This window comes from Rattus rattus, chromosome 15, assembly GCF_011064425.1.
Source record: "Rattus rattus isolate New Zealand chromosome 15, Rrattus_CSIRO_v1, whole genome shotgun sequence".
NCBI lineage: Eukaryota > Metazoa > Chordata > Mammalia > Rodentia > Muridae > Rattus > Rattus rattus.
In genome coordinates this window covers 51962844-51983648 of record NC_046168.1, presented here as the reverse complement: position 1 = coordinate 51983648, position 20805 = coordinate 51962844, and the positions used below count along the sequence as shown (strand labels likewise).

Genomic DNA, 20805 nt, shown 5'->3' with positions numbered 1-20805 from the left:
AAAATCAAGCAACTCAGTCAAAAAAGGACAAATGACCTGAATAGATTCTTCTCAGAAGAGTGAAGAGGAAAAGCAATAATTAGGATCCAGCTACACCACTCCTGGGTATCCATCAGGAGGAGGCAAAGTTACCATGCAAAAGAGATGCTTACACATCTAGGTTTACTGTGGATACTCACGATAGCCAAGAGGGAATCGGCCCAGGTCCTAGGTATGTCTGTGCACACAGTGGAATTGATTTAGCCGTGACGAAGAATGGAGCCTGTCATTTGCAGGAGTGGGAGCTAGAGGTCAGCATACTGAGCAAGATAAACCAGACACACGAAGACAAACACAGTGCTTCCTCTCGTCTTCAGAACACCAGAAATGTGGAAGGCAAGAACACCACAGAAACCAAGAGTAAAACCAAGGAAGGCTGGGTGCAGAGTGGGTGAAGTCACTCAGCAGACTTCCTCTCAGGGAGCAAAACTCAGTTCTCTGGGGCCAGTGAGAAAGGGGGAAAAATCACACACACACACACACACACACACACACACACACACACACACACACACACGGTGGCTGAAGCAAGTTTCAACAACTTCATACAGACAGACAGACAGACATATATACCCATTCACACATTCACATACACACATTTTTGGTGGAGGGAGCAAACTCCAATGGTCTGGCTCCAATCACTTATTTTCTCCCTTAGCCCTTCTATACCCCCTAAGCTAAAAGTTTCCTGTGTAAGCAGAAAACTACCCCGTAGCCACAGGTTACATATTCTTTAAAAACAATCACCACAAAAACGCATTCTTCGGAAACAGATTAAAGTCATTATACAAAAGGAATTACAACAGGATTATCAATGACAGATTCTCCTTTTGAGACATACACCGAACTCTACATTCCTCATCTATCTTTCTCTCCACAAGTTCACGTAACCCCAGAGCACTACTTCCACCATCATGAAAAGCCACGTCTGTAGTAGCAAGTCTTCCCCTATGCTTATCTGATCCCAATCTGTATTTACTAAGGAGCGGGCCATCTATCTTACGTCCTATGTATGAAGTCTTGAGCAGCTAACCTGACTGTCACCTGTGTCCTGCTCTCAGTCACAGTGGAATCACCTCCTCTTTGTTCACAGCCTGCCTCCTCATCGTGCACTCCGGAACTGTCACCACATCTCTAGATCACAAGATCAAGGAACTCGGGCCCAATCTAGAGTGAATGTTTTCTTTGATCATTAGCTTGTCCCAAGCCTATTTTTCTTGCTGGTACAATTATGTGCGTATAATGAATGCATGGAAACTGACGGGGCTCCTTTTCTGACCCTTGCTATTCTACGAGGAAGGGACACATCCTATTCTTGATTCTAACTTCAAACTTTCTATCAAACACCCTAACTTCCCCAAACTACTTAAATCAAACCAACTTTCTAAAATGACTTAAACCAAATCAGGAATTCCATAGAATCATTAATACATCTGAACCCTATTATTTCAAGAACATTCATTTTCACGTTGGTCTGCGGGAAACTTGCCCAACAGAGTGGGCTATGCTCAGGAAGTAATCATACCAGGCTGCCTGCGGGTCACATAGGCAGTGGGGGTCTCCCCACGACCAACCACACCATGCCACCTATACGAGGGATATAGCAATAACAAACATGACAAGGTACACCAGAAGCAGGAAGCAATCCTGGGACAAAGCCCCTGGGGTCGCTCCTCTCCAGGATACACCCATTGCAGCTGGACAAAATGGTAGGCTGTCTCCAGGAAGCTTGCTTGCCCGCTGCAGCTCTTTCTGCATGCTGTCTGCTACAGAAAACATGGCTTGTGAGTATGAGGGACTGTGAAGGACTGGAAAAGAGGAAGGGCAGAGTCACTCTACTCTACATGAACCTGTGGAAATGTTATATACCAGTTTGTATCATGCATGTTGATAAAAAAGGAAACCATATAGCTTGCATGTGACTCAACAAATATGAAACTGTTCGACATCAGTGGGGCTTAATAAATGACCTTGCAGATGGACATTAAATATTAAAGAATATTAAAGTGCACTGTAGAGACGGAAACCAAGCACCATTGCCCCAGGGTGAACACAGCTGATCTCAAGAAAATAGTCCAAGACCGAAGAGCCTGTATAGAATAGAAGACGCCGGCACTGCCTAGAAGGATAACCAGGAGCTAATTCTAAATTAGAAAACACATTTCGTCTGTGTAGGTAAGTGCTTCCTACTACAACTAAGGCAGGAAGAAGTGAGAGGGAAGTCCCTACTGGCAAACCCAGCCGCTACCCTGCCTCTGGACATCAGAAATGAAAAGGTTCTGGTTCCGGGGCCTGGTACAGACTACAGCTGCCTACGGGCAATCGCTCACATATTCAGGAGACTCTCATGTAACCTTAAACATGTTTCTATTAGTTCATTTAAGAATTCTATACAATAGACTTTGACCATTCATTCTCCTCTCTGACTCCTACCAGATCCTCCCCCACCTTTCTACCTACCCAATTTCATGTTATCTCTCAAGAGAAAGGAGGAGGCAAGGAGGGAAGGAGGAAAAAACATATGGAGTTCAGCTTGTGTGCACCGACTATTCCCGGGCACAGAGACTGCACTGGAGTGCGGTTGATATACCAGTGTCTCTCCACTAAGAAAACTGACTTTCCGTTGCCTAGCATCTATCAAATGGCAAGGGCTCCTGGGCAAAGGGTGAGACTTCCTGCCCACTTCCTTTTTCTGTCCTGGCATTTTGTCTGTCTTGGGTTTGTGAAGGCTTTCTGTATGCTGTCACAGTATGAGTTCATACGTGTGCCAGCCCTCCAGTGTCTGGAACACACTGCTTCCTTGAAGTCATCCACCACATCTAGTCCTTACTGTCTTCCCACCCTCTTCCCCATTGATCTGAGCCTTGAGGGGAGGCATATAATGTAGACGACCCATTTGGGGTTGAACCTTCCTAGTCTCTGCATGTTATGAGTTTCTGTGTTAACTGGGATCTACTGCAAGAGTTTCTCTAATGAGTACTGAGCAACGTGCTGACCTATGGTTATAGCAATATGTCACCAGGAATCATTTTAAACCATGTTCTTTAATTTAAGCATAGTGTTTCTTAATCTTCCGAATGCTGCGACAGTTCCTCATGTTGTAGTGACACCCCCCACCATAAAATTATTGTCACTGCTACTTCATAACTGTCATTTTGCTAGTGTTATGAATCATAATGTAAATATTTGTGTTTTCTGGTGGTCTTAGGCGATCCGTGTAAGGAAGTCATAGGGGATGGCTTACAGTTTAGAGGTTCAGTCCAGTATCAGCATGGTGGCACACAGGCGGACAAGGTGCTTGAGGGAAGCTGAGAGTTCTACATCTAGCAGAAAGCGACAGTGACACACTGACCAGGCTTGAGCTTCTGAGAGCTCAAAGCCCACCCCCAGGGACACACCTCCTCTAACAAAGCCATGCCTCTTCCAATAAGGCCACACCTCCTAATAGCGCCACTCCCTATGAGTCTATTGTGGCCATTTTATTCAAACCACCACACCTACCCTTAAGAGAACAAAGTAACAACCAACCTCATTTGTCCTGGATTCCTCATGGAATCAGTTTTCACAACCTAAGCTAAAGAATAGCATTAATCTTTTGTTTGTTTCATTTTTCAAGACGGGTCTCTTTGTGTAGCTCTCTGGGTATCCTGGATCTCGCTATCTAGAAAAGGCTAACCTCAAACTCACAGAGAGATCCACCTGCCTCTGCCTCTTAATGTTGGGATTAAAGGCGTGTGACACCCAGCTTTAATCTTAAATTGTGTCCTTCATGTCCTTCACTCAGAGTAATGCTTGTGTCATAATGACAGGAATGTTGTAAAGCCAGTACACTAAAAGCAACCGATACAGAAAATATCCACCATAAATGCTGGAGACAGCATACAGGTGTCATTTACAGCGCTGTTCGTAATAGTTTGCTATCTGGGTCAGTTGGAGTCAGTAAAGATTCATTCCTTGTAAAACCCTGTTAAGGACTTCCCATAAGTGGGCTGGAGAGATGCTCAGTGATTAAGAGCACTGACTGCTCCTCCAGAGGACCCAGGCTGGATTCCTAGCGTCTACATGGTGACTTAGAACTGTCTGTAACTTCCAGTTTCAAGGCACTGCTCACACATGGTTCATAGACATTCATGTAGGCAAAACACCCATGCACATAAAATAAACATAAATAAGATTAAAAAGTGTTTCTGTAAAGTATCTCTTACTCCTTTCCAATGTAATTCTTTTTTAAACCTTTTTTAAAGACTTATTTTATGCATGAGTACAGTGTTGCTATTTTCAGACACACCAGAAGAGGTCATCGGATCCCATTACAGATGGCTGTGAGCCAACACGTGGTTGCTAGGAATTGAACTCAGGACCTCTGGAAGAGAAGTCAGTGCTCTTAACCGCTGAGCCATCTCTCCAGCCCTCCAGTGTAATTCTTATCTATAGTGCAAGAGCCCTTTGTTAGGGACACAGACGAGAGTCACAAGACAGGATTCGTGCCGGCACAGACTCAGATTCACCCAACAGCAGACAGGAGAGAGGGGGAAGACATGGGGAGAGAAGTAGAGAACTCGAATCTGGGCTTGCTCCTGCCGAACTTCTCCGAAGGCAAATGGTATGACTTCTTCCCTTAAGGCAGCCCTGAAGGGCTTGCACAGGCTGAGCATGGCACACAAAACAGGTTCTGCCCTTTTACCACTTATCCTCTCCCTTGCTAAAAAAAGTTACATTCCTGAAGCTCGCCCCCAAGGTCTATGCCCTTATTTGGCCACTGCCTCCGTTGCTGAGACAAAACACCCAGGTCCAACAATCAGAATTCATTATTTGGTGAACCTGTCCAATCAGTATTCACCAACTCACCCTAGCACAGGGTCCCCCCTTCTCCCCTTAAAATACCCCACTCCTGCAGAAATCCCCTCTCCTGTTCTTGCTTCTTCTGGTTTCTTGCTTTTCTTGCTTGCACTTGCTGCCTTTGTAGCTCCCACCCTTCACCCCATCGTCCCCTCACTTGGCCCTCCGGGGTAATAAATCTTTGTGCTGAGAAGTTGGTGTCTGGGTTAAGTCCTGTACCGATTCGGACAGGGGAGGGCTGACTTCCCTTGCAAACACTGATGAATTTTGAGTACTATAACATTCATGGCATTTTAGCACCAGAGTGCATGTCTGGCCTTGCAGCGGTTCATCGAAGCTTGCAGGGTTCAGAACACTATGATTACTAGCCAGTAGGGATGAGGCTTCCAACAGCTGTATTCGTTATGTCATGTGACATGAGTATGTGGTATCTGTTACGGTCTGGAGGGTAACCAATGGTGTCTGCAATTGCCTTTAATGTTGGGGGAGGGTGTCTACCGGACCACACTGGACAACAAACTCAGAAGGAAGAAACAAATTCCCAGCAGTTAGGGTTTTATTTTGTAGTGCATAATGTCTAGCTGGGGTGTTGAACCAACATTATAGGGTAACTCTATTTAAGTTTTACATTTGTATATATTTAGGAAGCTTCTGTACTATTTCTTCTTCTACTATGCCCTCCCATCCCCTCCTGCTATCTTTTTATCTCTCTATATTATTGAAAACCATCACTCAAGTTCCAGAAGAGAACCCTTTTGGGGGTGAATATTTGAGCGTGCAGATTTAAGTAATTTTTTTCATCTCATTTATTCTAAAACAGTTGAAATATCTTCATAAACGTATACCTGTTTTGTTTTTGATTTTTCAAGACAGGGTTTCTCTGTGTGGCTTTGGCTGTCTTGGTACTCGCTCTGTAAACCAGGTTCACCTTGAACTCACAGAGATCCACCTGCCTCTGCCTCCCGAGTGCTAGGGTTAGCCCACTGCCCAGCAATATGTGCTTTCTTAAATGCAGTGTTCAGAGTTACAGGCAGCTTCCTGAACACTGGACTCATAGGCAAATCATAGGCAACCTGAAGCTCAGTTCGACTTCTGATTGAGCTCTCTCCTCTCTCTCTCTCTCTCTCTCTCTCTCTCTCTCTCTCTCTCTCTCTCTCTCTCTCTCTCTCTCTCTGTTCCATCTTCACTGGCTTTCTCTTCTGTGTGCCCTTAAATCTGTTCTCTCCAGTGAAGACGCTTGTGACTGTCCTTAAAGGCTCCCTGGGTGGTAACCAATCTTGAGTGGGCCCTACTCAAGAAGCTTAATGCGAGCACATCTGCCAGGGTAAGATCCCCCCCCCCCAACGTATGACAGCATGCACCACTGTCAGAACTAGGGGAAAGCCTCTCTGGAGGCCGTTCTTCAGCCTTGCACAGCTCTGCTGGCGTCCTCCTTTGGGATCATGGGAATTCTGGTGCCAGTGGAGCATCTGTGAAGAATTGAAGGTCCTTAGAGTCTAGACCAAGGCTCAGAACCCAGTTACGGTGATGTTAAAAATCCACCCACAACTCTCCAGATAGTAGCCTGCATCACCAGAGGTTACCATGGTGTGCAGTACTGGACCAGAATGCAGGGTTGTGTGCACTTGTCCGGCCTCCTGGAGGCACCTCTGGCATATGCTGAGCAGCAAAGTTCCCATTTGTGTATCCACAGCCCATGGAATATTCAGGACAAGTGAGGTGGCCATATGTTACTCCTAACAGGCATCATGAGAGCCAGGACAGGCAGTGGGATCCTGGAGACTTTGGAGGCTTGGGCAGGAGTGGGATGGGGTGTGTAAGAGGGTGGGGGTGTGTGCTAAACGGGAACACCTACTTCCCCTTCACCCAGTGCTGCCATAGCTTCCTTCTGTTTATTCATCTTCCTGTTCCTTCCTGGTGTTGAGCATTGGGTGTGTTGATTCAGGAAGTGGCTAGGGGGGCTGCGGGCTCCGCTGGAGGATAAGTACTTCCTGTCTTTTCCAAGCTGGTTTGGAATTCATTTTAGGTGAGTCTTATAATGATTTCCCACAAAACCAGCCAGGTGGGAAGCAGGGCCAGACCTGTTGAAAAGGGCGATATCTGGTGAGATGGGTGGGGGGTCAGTTGTGTTCTGGGGGCGGGGCGGGGGTCGCCCCTGCTCTTGTCCTTCTAAGCAGGAGAATGCCAGGCGAGTTTCCTATTGTTGCCACCTCATCTGGCACCTCACTGCAAAGGTCCCTACTGACCGGTAGGGCAGCTCGTTCTTCTGGTTCAACTTGCTCAGCCCACCAGGGTCCATCTGGGGTTAGAGTCGTACTCGGGAATTCCTATGTTCTTTTCCTGTAAATGAGCACCCAGAGGAGGACTGACCTCACATATGGAGGAGGCGGCTTAGCAATTGTGGCGTGCTGACGCCAGCCCTGTAGTCGCCTAGGGCAGTCAGTGAGTAGTTCAGCGCGAACTCCCAAGCTCCCATCCTTGGTAAGGGTTGCCAGCTCCTCATAGGCTTGCTCAGAGACTTTCAAAGACCCCTGGAATCCCGGGGAGGATGGCGTCCTAGGCCTAGAGCTGGCCGCTGTGACAGCTTTTTTCAACATCCAGTATTTCATCTTCAGCTGCTAGTGGCTCGGTAAGGCGTCTACTCTGTGCCCTGCGCGCAGCGCTCGCTAGAGACAGGTTCACGTGGTCACTTGGCCTGAAAGCGCCTCCCCGTAGGTTTTTCCTAATCTGGGACACACAGCAGAACAGAAATGAGTGCCGGCCACCTCTTCTGTCCCACCCGGTCGTGAGCGCGCGTGCGCGCGCGTTAGGACCCAGCGGGGTAGCCGCGGGACCCTGGAGTGGGAGTGACCTCCATTGTGACGCCACGGGGCGGGGCTTCCTCTGGCTGGGACTGAGGGACAGAAGGACCGACTGGCGCGGCGTGGCTGGTAAGGGACGCGGATTCAGCTCACTTTGGTTGCTCTTCGCTATCAGGCGGAGAACCTGAGGACTTGGGATCCGGGTTGCTCTGCTTCCCTCTGGGCCACGCGTCCACCCCTCCCCCACTAGCTGAACCCGTTTTGGGGCGGTGTCACCTCCCCGGGCTATCGCGCCGGGGCGGTGCACCCCCTCCTTCCCCTAACCCGGCGGGGTGCACTCCTCCCTGCACCTGGGCGGCCGGTGGCGTGCCAGGCGCGCGTCACCAGCTCCCTAGCTTTCCTGGGAGCAGGACAGGTCCTAGCTCTGCTTGGAACCCCCGCCGCGGGTCTCGAAGAGCCTAGGCTTCCGAAGCCGTGGGTGCGGAGCGCTGCGCTCCCAGGCCCTGCCTAGACTCCAGGTCCGGTACAGGTGCGCCCTGGTCCAGCTCCTGTCAGCGCTTTACCTTTGTTCCCCCTTCCAGGTCGGGATGGTGGCTGACTGCGCAGGATAGCGGCGGCCATGTGGAGGTGACAGTCAGCTTGCGGACTCAGAGAGCCCAAAGGAGGTTGGCCCAGGTGGACATCGCTGGCTGGCAGCGCGGCCTCGGTGCTGGCGATGGAAGCGGAAGGCTTGGGTTGGCTTCTGGTCCCGTTGCACCAGCTGGTTTCCTGGGTGGCCGCTGGGGCCATGGTCTTCGGAGGGGTGGTGCCGTACATACCCCAATACAGGGACATCCGGAGGACTCAGAACGCTGACGGTTTTTCCACCCACGTGTGCCTGGTGCTATTGGTGGCCAATATCTTACGGATACTCTTCTGGTAAGTTCAGACTTTCCTACTTGGGAGTGTTGCTGGCTTTGTTCTCAGGGTTTTCAAGAGTGGAGCTACCCTCCTTCCCCTAAAGATCTCAGGAAGGGCAGGTTCTTATTCTTCAAGGGGGGTGAGTAGTCTGAGCCTTTACTGAATTACTAGGACGCAGCATTTCCACGAAGGAGAGCAAGGCTGGAGCAGAGAGCCAAATATAATCTCCAGATTCGTTCGTTTACTGTCTTTACCTTTGTCTGATACATCCTGGAGCCTCTCTGTGGGCACAGTTTCTGGAGTCTTGCCTTTTCGTTCTAGTGTGTGGAGTGGGGTGCTAGGTTAAGAAAGCAATAAAGGAAGTCAGTAACAGGCAGGTTCCCCTGGCTTGCTTGTGGGGAAAGCCTTCTGCTATTTTTTTCCCCGATTTTTTTTTTTGTTTGTTTGTTTTGTCGCAAAGTTTCTCTAGGGAGCCCTAGTCGTCCTGTAACTTGCTTTGTAGACCAGGCTGGCCCAAACTCACAGAGATCCACCTGCTTTTGCCTCCCGAGTGGTGGCATCAAAGGCCTGTGCCACCACTGCTAGCTTCTTCTGGACTTGGCTCCTGTGTCTTAGGTGGGAAGTCAAACTTTTCCCTGCAAACTCAGATGGAGCCTGTTTTTCTAACCCTTCTTGAGAGCCAGCTTCCTCTTATTCATTTGCATTCCGTTGAGGAAGTCCAAGTTTATTTTAACAGTTGTTGAAACCATACATACTTGAAGGTTTTGTTACTGTTTCGAGACTGGGTTTTACTCTGTAGCCCAGGCTGTCCTGGAGCTCACTATGTAGACCAGGTTGGCTTCAAATTCAGAGATCCTCCTGCCTCTGCCTCCCGAGTGCTCTGGTGCCACCATGGTCGGATGAATTTTCAAAGGAAATTTAAAAAAAAAGGTTTCCTCACTGCACGCTGAGATAAAACATGTCTGTAATTTCCCTTCTGGGCCAATTGGAAGTCCTCTGTGCACGTTGGAAGGCCAGTCATGCAATTTTGAAGGTATCTAGCTGCTTGCAGAAGCCAGGGAGAAGGGATCCAGAGAGCTGGTGTCACAGTTCTTTGCTTCTGACTTTTTGTTTACTGTTGGAAATGGCCTGAGTTTTTACTAACTCATGTTAAAAATCAATTTGATCGATAGGTCAGCAGGATGGCTCAGTGGGTGAAGGCGCTTCAACTCCTGTTGGTTTTCCTCCGACCTCCTCCTATGCACTGCCACACATGTGCACATGCACTTAAAGAAAGAAATGTCGTAAATCGACATTAAATAAAACACACCCGCTTTGTACCGTTTAGTGAGCTGTGTCAAGGGTGTCCACCCTGAATTTATGAGTAGGGAATTCTCTCTGCCCTGTTGTGTTCCGTCCCAGCACTGGGCCCCCTTTGTCTCAGGAGTGGATCCTTGCTCACATCAGTTAGGCGGTTGGCTAGTGAGATGACTCTGAAGGAGAGTAGGTTGGCAGCATTGAATGATGACACCTTGCTGTTTGCCTTGGGTCAGGTGACTTCTGAGGCAAGGGTCATTGAGTCTCACTTTTTTTTTAAGTTGGGGACTTGCATTTCAAAGATTCCATCTTCTTGCTTTCCCCTGGGAGTAAGCTGGGCTGTGACTGGCTGGGCTTTAATTAAATCTAAGGTTGACTGGAAGCAGATCCTTCGTTATAACCATGCTCTGGGTGCACAGGACGGACCTTTGATTTCAGGCAGGCTGCCCAGTGTAGCCCAGCCTCACGGTTTAACTTGTGTAGGGACAGGAGATTCACTTTTAGGATTGAGGAACAAATTTTCCCCAAATACTGAAGTAGGACTACTGACACAGTTTGGAGATGCCAGGAGTGGGGCTGTTTTCCTTGTGTGCACTAGCAGAGAGGGAAACCAAGACTGGTCTCCTTGCCCTTTGTGCTGGGGACTCTGAGAAGACCTCAGATACTTTCCACTGTGGGGGCTGGGCTGCCTCCTGTGTATGCCAAGCCTTGTCCACAAATAGTCTCTTCAGTGTAATCCATGTCCCAAAATGTCCTATGCCACCCAGGGCTCCTGAGAGCATTATACAAAGGCTCAGTTTCCCAGTGCATTCTAGAAGACTGTGAGGAAGGGAGGAGCTGAGGGTCATGGGCCTCCAGAGTGTTTCCATTTGGAAAGTATCTTTCCAGATCTTCAAAGGATGAAAGCCAGAAGTCTGGACAGTGTCTGGGACACGGCTGCCCATATGTAGAGACCCTGCTGCTCCAAACTGATGCCACGGGTCTAATGTGCTTCTCCACAGTGCCTTCTGCAGCCCCGGTCTAGGCTTCCCTCGAGAGGTTCCACAGCTCAGTATCCTCTTAGATTTCACATAGCCAAAGGCCGTCGTATCGGAGCTTCATTGGGAGCAATGACTAGAGCATATATCCCTTCCCCATTTCTACAACTCCTCCCCGAGTGTGGAGAGCAGGTCCTGGCTGTGGCAGGTGAGATGGGAGCCTTCCAAACTATGAAAGGGGTAGAGTTAGCTTTCTCAGCAGTTTTCCCATGCTAACTGGGACACAGACCTCAGCACTCATTAGAGGTTTGTGTTTTTGAGGCTGGACAGTCCTGCAGAAAGAGACTGATTCCCTGCAAACCGAGGATTCTGAAGCCTGTGACACTCAATGGAAACCCTTATTTCTTACAATCCTCACCATGTTACAGAACTCACCTTCAGCAGGCTGCTCCCCGTGGAATGGGAGTTACAGAATTTTGCAGTTTTGATGTTGGAAGCTGGGGCCAAATGACCCTTTATCTAATGCTTGCAGGCCTTTATCTAAGAAGGGCAAGACTGGCGCCCAGGTTCTACTTGAGCAAAATCCTCCACCCAGTCCTGGTGAGGTCTGAGGATGGGCTTGGTCTCCACCAGTGCTGGCAGCTGGTCTTGGCTGTGATCTTGAAACACTGTATCGGAGAGGTGGTAACATTCTGCTGCCATGGCGATAAGTTTTTTTTGATACGGTAGGGCGTAGCTGTAGAGGTGTGGAGGTGTGTACCCTCCTCATAGGAGCTTTCCCGTTGCTTGGGGACTTGGAGAAGTTGTCCATAGAACGGGTTGCTGGACTTGGTCAACCTTGTGCACCCCACTTCTGCGTATGTTTTCCGTTATGAGTTCTGGCTTTCATTCCTATGAGAGTCCTTTGACACACAACCCATAGCTGTGTGGTGGCAATCGTCACTTCTCCTTAGAAGAATTCTGCTAGCCTACAGTCTCAAGAGGAGAGGAACCATATCCTCAATAGCAGACTGCCCCAAGGATATCTAATTTCTTTTTCTTCTTTGAGGACGACAATTTAGCAAACTGTGACCAACAGCGACTAACCAACAACCTGCCTCAATTCTCAGGGCCCTAGTATTTATAGACCCTCCGGAAAGTCCCAGAATTCTAAATGTCACACAATCACAGAAGCGATCTGCTGGTGGCAAAACCATGCACGAGGCAAATCGTAGTCAGCTGCTGTGGGCAATCGGAAGCAGGCCCATATCCCACACCTGGGATTAAAACAAAAACATATTCTTACAGTATTTCTGTGGTTTTAAAGAAACCAAAATTCCAAAACTGTCACTACAGCAGACTGTTGGTATGACTTTGCTAAGAAATGGCGCTTTAAAAAAAATAGTTTTAAAAATTATGTCCAGCATTCTCTCCTAGTTGTTTTGTCTCTTGTGTCCTTCAGAGTTGTGCTTTTTGAAAGTTTGTGTCCTGTTTTTAGCTTCCCATTAAATAAAACCAGTGAAATCCTCAGCTCTGCTTGCTGGAACCCTGTTAGCTCCTTCCCTCTTGTGACCGTCAAGCTCGCTGGGATTGATTTTGATGTGGTTTGTGGGAACTTCAGCCTTGACTTTTTCCCCCTCTGTCGTCTTCCCAGTAACAGGCATCAGTCGGTTTGGGAAGCTCTTCTTTCAGCTTCATAGCTTCCTGGCGCTGCTGAGGTGACACTTTCCCATGTTAACCCTCCCCATGCACCCAACTCTGAGCAAATCGTCAGCTAGGTAGCCAGAGAGGAAGAATGGTTTCTAGCGGAGCAACTTAGGACTTGGTTCTGTCTGCGCGGAACCCCAAGATTGTGACTTAGACTTTTGCAGGAAAACACCGAGGTTCCAAGATGGTGGTGGCTCATGGTCAGGGAGGTAACTACAGGATCCAGGGACATATTCTAGGAACAGAAGCTTGTCTGCCTGTGCCAGCTCCTGTCTCCACCCGGTGCTGAGGTCACCCTTTCCTTTGTCTTCCCACTTCCTAAGCTTCCTCACGCAGCTGCCTTGAGTGTGGAGCTTATGAACTCACAGGGGACATTTGAGCCTTGAAACCTGCACAGAGGGCTTATCCTGTGCGCTTGGAATTTCCAGTCTTGGCTTGCCACTCCACAGGAAGCTGAGACTTGCCCTGATTGCAGAGGGGAGCCCCGCCTGCAGCATGTCCTCCCTTGTGTAACACCTTACTGTTGGCTCTGCTTCTCTGGGCAGTAGCATATCCCGTGGGCATCTGTTTAGAAAATGTCCAGAGCTCTGGGAGGGCCCTCAAGCTGGTCAGGATTCTCTCTGATCCTGGATTGTGTGTAGACATAACTTTCAGGAACGGAAGGTGGCTTTCAGGTTAGTTAAAGGGGTTGTGTGTTCTGCATGGTACAGCCTTTCCTCACAGAATGGGCGGGCCTGGCAGACGCACTCTTTGAGACACAGGTGAGGTTTCTTTCCCTGTTTCCAACTGGTCTTTTACCAACTGCTGTCACAGCAGAGTTCTGTGAAATGCTTTTCTCCCTAAAACTTTATTGGCAGACCTGGCTTGGAACTTGGCTATGTAACCCAAGTCAGCCATGACCTTATGATCCCCTGCAGTCTCCCAAGTGTGGGTGTGCAGGAAATACTGTGGCAGGTGAATGCTGCTTGGTTTTCATTTGTGGACTGAGTTTTAGCAAGTTCCTACTGTCACATGGACGCTGGAATGTGTCCCTGAGCAGGCTTGGCGCTGGCTGTGAATCAGCGCTACCATTTCTCTGTGTCCCTCCTGTGTATGGGCCCAGGAGCTGCAAGTTTTTTTTTTCTTTTTTTTTTTTTTTTTTTTTTCAGAGCTGGGGACGAACGCAGGGCCTTGCGCTTTGCTAGGGGCAAGCGCTCTACCACTGAGCTAAATCCCCAACCCCGGAGCTGCAAGTTTTACTGGCAAGTTTTCCTCCTCGGACATAACTGCTGTCCCAGGAGACCAGTGTAGTTAGGGGCCACAGACATGGGAGAGAAGGCTGGGGCTGTTGCTTACATGGAGAGCTTTCAGGCGGTAGTGCTGCTGTGTAGAATCTTTTGAATTTCATGTGCTAACCACCAACCAAGGTCTTGGATTCAGCCTGCATTTGTGCTTAACCATACTGGGGTTCAGGCTGCGCTGTTGGGACCTGTCTTTGGAGATGAGCTGTGTCAGCTTGTCTGGGTGCTACAGACTGGTGGTGTTCCGATCTGCCAAGGGTGTAATCCATAGACCTTGTTGGTTGCTGAATTGCAGTTCTGCTCTCTAAAGCTTCTGGTCCCAGCTGATGAAATATTCAACACTAGTGGGGGCCATTAGAGCAAATGGCTGGGGGAGGAGTAGCCAGGGAGGATAAGTGGCCCAGGGCTAGGAGGCCTGGGGTGGAGGAAAGATCTTGGGTGGGGCTAGCTCTGGCTGCCTTTGTTAGTGAAGGATATATATAAAAATTTAGCACCAGGTTACACATCTTCCACAGGAAATAGTCTCTTGCCTGGTTAAGATTAGACTTCGACAGGAGGGTAGGTATATGGCGTCCTTTCATACCAATATGTGGCCCTGAACCGGGGGTCAGAGTCCATAGAGGGGAGATATGGGCCTTGGAAAAGTCTCAGGTGAGCTTAGGGTTCCAGGTGCCTTGCCGAGTCTGACCTGGGTCCCTTGGCCCGTCCCCATCCTAGCCGAGTCCCACACGCACCCTGGAAGACTAGGCAAGCAAGTGCCAGGTCTGTGATGCTCGCACAGGACCCTCCCCCGGACTCCTCAGGCCCCGGTTGAGGAGAGGCTGTGGTTGGTTGAGGTTGGAGGTCCTGGCCGGGACTGTTGTCTGCTTCCTTCCTTCCTGATGTGGGCCCCCTTTCCGTCCCTTAGGTTTGGCAGGCACTTCGAGTCGCCGCTCCTGTGGCAAAGCATAGTCATGATCCTTACGATGCTACTGATGCTGAAGCTGTGCACCGAGGTCCGCGTGGCCAACGAGCTGAACGTCAAGCGCCGCTCCTTCGCAGGTGGGTGTGACGTCATCTAGGAAGCCTTGCCTTCGCAGGTGGGTGTGACGTCATCTAGGAAGCCTTGCCTAGCCATCGGGCGGGCGAAGCTCGGCTCTGGTGAAGCCGAACTTGCTTCCCCCGCTTGGGCGTTCACCTGGGCAGCTTTCATTTCGCCGAATGGCCATTATCTGCAACGGATAGTAGCATTTTCCCACGTCGTAACAGACTAAACATTTCTCTGCTTCGAACAGTCAAGCACTTCTTTCCTGGAGCACGGGTGAGGTTTTTAACTCGTCTTTTGGACTCTCTTGCTCACTCACAGGGACCAGAGAGGGCAGACTCACTGCTGTGTGCCCTGCCAGGTGACTCAAGCCCCGTCAGTGTGCCCTTTAGCCACACTTCACACGCGCAGTCATCCGCGTAAGGTGTGACACACCAGGGTCTGCATGTTCTGTGGGCTGAGGGCCCCGGGCAGCATCTGTCCCATCCTTGACCCCCCGGACAGGTCAGAAAACACTAAACTCTTCTGCCTTTGTCCTCTCCTTCACAGAATTGCTGATTGGTACTCTGTGGTCAGCGTAGGCTGGCGGGCTTGCAGGAGAGTTAAATCCCACCTCCTCCTACGTCTAATCCTCTTCCTTCTCCTCTTTCTTTTTCCTTTCTTCGATACTAATTCTCTCTCCGTAACTCATGCTGGCCTTTAAACGCCAGTCCTTCTCCATCAGCCTCCTTGGCTCTAAGTAGGCACACAGGTCCACACTCAGCAAAAGCCTTTCTTTTATCTTTCCATTAACAAACTAGTGGAGCTCTCTCTGGATTTGTCTGAAGTAAGCGTGTGTGCGTACACGTGCGGTTTGTGCGTGCGTGCGTGCCTGTTGAATCTTGCTTATAGAAGTATTTAGTGCTTAGTTTGGGGGCTGCTCGGGAAGTGGTTTTGCTACATCTTTGATCATTATTTTTTCCCCTGCTAACAGGATCCTGCTGTGTTTGTGTTTTCACTGGTTTTAGTTAAACGGGTGATAACCATCCGGGCCATCACAGAGAGTGGCCACACCTGGCTTTGGGAGCAGCCTGTAGGGATGATAGCTCACGTGTATCTTCTGGTGTGTCCTCATCCATTCTTCCCATTGGCATCACCATCCTGAATCTCCCCTGAGTGTCCCCGTCCTCCCGGTGTGAATCCAAACGACCCCAGTGCTGGTGCGGGTCATACTGAGAATCCTGCCAGGACAGGATATGGTAGAGGAGCTGAGGCTTTATGGCTTTACCTGGTGCTGTGGGCTTGCTTCCTAGAAGCACGGTCTGTCCTTCTCTAGGCTCCAAGCTTTCACATAGCAAGCCCTGAGCCCCTCTGAGCCTCAGCCTGCACTGGGGACAGGACGCCATCCTGACTGAAGAATGGCGGCGGGCCCCTCACGCGCTCACACACTGAGATACCCAAAGGCTAAGGAGACGGTCATGCATGGGATTCCAGAGGCTTCCCGTAGGTTTGCACTGCTTCTGTGCTGTGACTATGAGAACAGGTTTGTGATTTCCATTGCCATGTGTGTTGGCTCTGATTGTGGCCCATGTCTGCTGTCAGGTACAGAGAGGGTTTGCACACAGGGCAGCAGCCTTAGAGAATGGTGTTCATTTATTCAGAACCACATTGTACTTGTTCCTTCAGCTCAGGTAATGGTGAGCTCAGGGAGCTGTGAGACCATATCTGAGTGCCGTGTGGCAACATGGTCCAGACCAGAGAGTGCGTGGGTAGTGGGGGCCCAACTGTTCTCTTGTGCAGTGTTGTTCTATGTAAAATCTCCAAGGCACTAGTTATATGTTGGTCACTAGGGTTGAGCTAAAATACTGAACCAACGGTTTGCAGGGTTAGGACCGGGATATCAATTTTTATCAGGGGCTCCTTAAGGGCATAGTAGTGACCCCGGCAATGTCCCCTTTAGAAAGGGCCTCTGCAGGTGTGATTAAGATTGGTGATCTGGAGGAAGCACAGTATTCTTGGTCCCTTTGTGGCTAATTTAATTTCAAGGGGTATCGCAGGACCCACCCCTGGCTCCAAGAGTCATTGGGCCTTAAACCTCTCCACCTATCATGGGCCAGTGGTGCTTGTTGGAGAATTATTTATTTTTGCTGTTGTTGTTGTTGTTGTTGTTGTTGTTATTTTTAGACAGGTTCTTGAATGTCTTAGAACTCATCCTGTAGACCAGGCTAGCCTAGAACTCACAGAGATCCTTTTGCCTTGCCACCCAAATGCTGGAACTAAAGGCATGTGCTACCATACACACCAAGAATTCTTGATATTTACATCTTTAGTTCTTTCGGTTTTGAGTCCAGTTCATATTTACAGGGCTTGCTTTGTTTAAGACACAGGTCTTAGTGTATTCCTGAGAATTAGCGTTAATGAAATGTGTGGGTCCATTTCCTGCCATCTGTCAGAAGGCTGACAAGGGTGGTGTGTGTGGAAAAAAACAAAACAAAACAGAAATGCACTCCGGTGCCAGCCCACGGCCACCCAGTCCTGCAGCTGCTGAGGTCCTGGGGCCCAGGAGATACCTCACTTTCTTGCCAGCAACTACATTTTACACAGAATGTTAGTGACTTCTAACAAACCTGTGTGCACCATCCCAAGAATAAATGCAGACTGGTAGCACCGTGAGTCTCATGAGGCACAATTCAGATCATTTATGATGGTGAAGGTAATTTATGAACAGCTAATAGTAAGGCCCTTACTGTCAAGCTAGACAATGTGAGTTTGAGCCCACATCACAGTTTACTATCAAGGGAAGTCAGGACGGGAATTTAAGCAGGGCAGCAACCCGGAGGTAGGAGCTGATGCAGAGGCCATGGAACGTTGTTGCTTACTGCCTTGCTCCCCATGGCTTGCTAAACCTGCTTTCTTACAGGACCCAAGACCACCAGCCCAGGGATGGTACCACCCACACAATGGGCTGGATCCTCTTCCCAATCATCACCAATTAAGAGAATGTCTTATGGGCTGGAGAGAGGGCTCGGTGGTTAAGAGCACTGACTGCTCTTCCAGAGGTCCTGAGTTCAAACCCCAGCAACCACATGGTGGCTCACAACCATCTGTAATGGGATCTGATGCCCTCTTCTGGTGTCTGAAGACAGCTACAGTGTACTTATAATCAATCAATCAATCAATCAATCAATCTTTAAAAAGGAAATGTCTCACAGCCAGATCTCACGGAGGCATTTTCTCAATTGAGGTCCCCTCCTTTCAGACGACTCCAGCTTGTGTCAAGTTGACGTAAAAGAAGGCAGGGCAGGTGTCCCCTGTTGCACTCAGCCTCAGTGCCTCGAGGCAGGGTTTCCCAGTGAACCTGGAGCTCAGTTTTCAGCTTGGCTGGCATAGCCATGGCGTCTTCCTGTGTGAGCTGGGGAACGCAGGCCCTCATGTTTGCACAGCCAATGCTTGTACCCACTGGGCTGTCTCCCCAGCCTTACGAAGGTATTTTTAGTTTGACACAGAATCTCTCTATGTAGTTCTGGCTGCTTTGGAACTCAACCGTGTAGACTGGGCTGGCCTTGAACTCACAGAGATCCTCCTGCCTCTGCCTCCCAAGAAAGACATGTGCTATTATACCCGGATGAGGACATTGTAAAATAGTTCTAACTTAGCGTTCCCATTAAAAAAAAATAAGCTTGAAATGTTTCCAGTTTTCTTAATAGTATACTTTTAATTTTAGTGGTAACTCATTCAGTTTGCCAGTTAAGATTAGAGAGGGGGTGGAAGGGAAGGAGAGAGAGAGAGAGAAAGAGAAGAGGGAGAGAGAGAGAGAGGAAAGAGAGAGAGAGAGAGAGAGAGAGAGAGAGAGAGAGAGAGCAAACACAAAATACTAGATCAGTTAGTTGTCCTGCTATAAAGCACATGCACTGTGTAGACTCACAATAGACCTTGAGGAAAATGGAGGGAAATAAAGTAAAACTGACCCCATGATTAATTTGAACATGAACATTTTGGTACACTCTCCAAGTTTCTTCATTTACTCTCAGTGGCTTATCACAAAATCTGTGTAATTTCCAAAAGTAGAATCAAACTTAAAAATTCCACACATTCCATGACTTTTTTCCCAGCCTCCCTCTGCTCATTAGAATGAGGGCTCTAAGTACTGAGTCTGGGGGAGGCAGGGAGCAAGGGTGGTCCCATGGGACAGTGTGAAGTCTCTTCCTACCTGGCACTTGCTCTGTGCTCCTGGGGCCCGTGGGTAGTGGGTGTGCCCTGTGGGTGCTGGGTGTGTGTTAGTTTTCAGTTTCATCTTTTAGTATGTAAAATCACTAACATTTATCAAGTGGGGAGAAAGTCTAAGGAAGCCCATTTGTGATTGAGCCCACACCGGGAAACCCACCCTGACCTCTCATCTGAGCCTACATCCTGACCCCCTATCCCCACTGGGACCCAGGGCTGTTGGTGCTAGACAGATCCCCTACAATTGAGTGGCTTCCCAGCTCAGTCCAGCATGTTTTAAGGCCAACCCCAGACATCATGTATTTATAAATGGCTCAAATGTATCTCTAAGAACAGCAGTTCTGAGCCTGTGGCTTGTGACCCCCTCTTGGGTCAGAGGACCCTTCCACAGGAGTTGCCTAAGACCATGGGAAAACACAGATAATTACATTACGATTTATAACAGTAGCAAGATTACAGTTACGAAGTAACAACGAAGGTAACTCTTTGATGGGTGGGTCACCTCGGCATGAGGAGCTGTATTGAAGCTTCTCAGGGTTAGGAAGGTTGAGAGCCACTGCTCCAGGAGGTCATGCAGGAAACAGCTAGAATACCCGTGCCATCCACACAAGTGCACAGGTAACCAAACGCTGAGTTTGTACGGAAGTTTCTGGTGGCTCATTCTGACTTTTGGCCACTTGGTTCCCTTGAATCAGGGTGTTCTGTGAGGGCTGATGGCCTCTGTTACTCAGGAGTCAGACTGATGTGTTCGCACTTCTCTCCATTTTAACATTGATTACTTTTGATTTAGAACCCCTCCCCAGCCCCTTTTCACCCCGCACTGTGCACCATGAACTGTGGTTTATCTGTCGATGTCCAACTCCATGTGGACCTCCAGCACTCTGCAGCGTCAGCAGGCCAGCACTGGAGACTCTGGAAGGCCTCCAGGAGGCTCTGAGGTAGATACTTCCGTAGGCAACCATAACAACTGACGCCTCTCTGTCCTTTTTGCCCAGGGAAAGAATTTTAAAAGTAACTGGATCTAGAGGTTGATCGGCCCCCAGGAGGTCTCTCTGGGCTTTCAGGACACAGATGTCAGGGTTGTAGGCACCGAAAGAGACCCTTTATCATTGAGGACTGCACAGTGTTTGTGACTGTGTTTGCTAGAGCACCTCTGGGCAGAGGCTCCATGTCCACTCGCTGAGTTAGCAGGGGCTTGGGGTGTGGAAGCAATGAAAGTCTCCATCAGTGTGCAGCTGACTTCCTGGGAGCTGCAGTGGTGACTTTACAAAGTTGACGTATACATTCAGACGGGGTTGGTGGCACGATGTGTCCCACCTGGCTGCCTGTTTTATGCCTGTTGGTGTCCGCTCGTTCAGTAGGAGCCCTCGGCTGGACGCACTAGGACTTTGGATCTCAGGACTCCTGCTCTGGACTACAGCAGCTCGTGTCTAAGTGGGGCTCTAGTGTTCAGATATCACTGGCATAGGTCATGGCTGTTGTCTTAGTCAGGGTTTCTATTCCAGCACAAACATCGTGGCCAAGAAGCAAGTTAGGGAGGAAAGGGTTTATTCAGCTTACACTTCCACATTGCTGTTCATCACCAAAGGAAATCAGGACAGGAACTCAAGCAGGTCAGGAAGCAGGAGCTGATGCAGAGGCCATGGAGGGATGTTACTTACTGGCTTGCGTCCCCTGGCTTGCTCAGCTTGCTCTCTTATAGAACCCAGGACCACCAGCCCAGGGATGGCACCACCCACAATGGGCTGGGCCCTCCCCTT

At 49.2% G+C, this 20805-nt stretch overlaps 1 protein-coding gene across 4 annotated transcripts in view; it reads left to right on the top strand.

The window, feature by feature from the left end:
* Positions 1–7337: 7337 nt before the first annotated feature.
* Positions 7338–20805, top strand: part of Slc66a2 (solute carrier family 66 member 2) — a 37330-nt gene continuing 23862 nt past the window's right edge. For 2 of the 4 annotated variants that reach the window (XM_032885691.1, XM_032885688.1), the window contains exons 1-3: positions 7709–7808; positions 8261–8597; positions 14726–14859. In XM_032885691.1, the coding sequence (XP_032741582.1) occupies positions 8395–8597; positions 14726–14859 (337 nt within the window). In that variant the 5' untranslated portion in view covers positions 7709–7808; positions 8261–8394. Of the gene's footprint in view, positions 7508–7708; positions 7809–8260; positions 8598–14725; positions 14860–20805 lie in introns of those variants that run through there. The other 2 variants (XM_032885689.1, XM_032885690.1) reach the window with 2 other exon arrangements.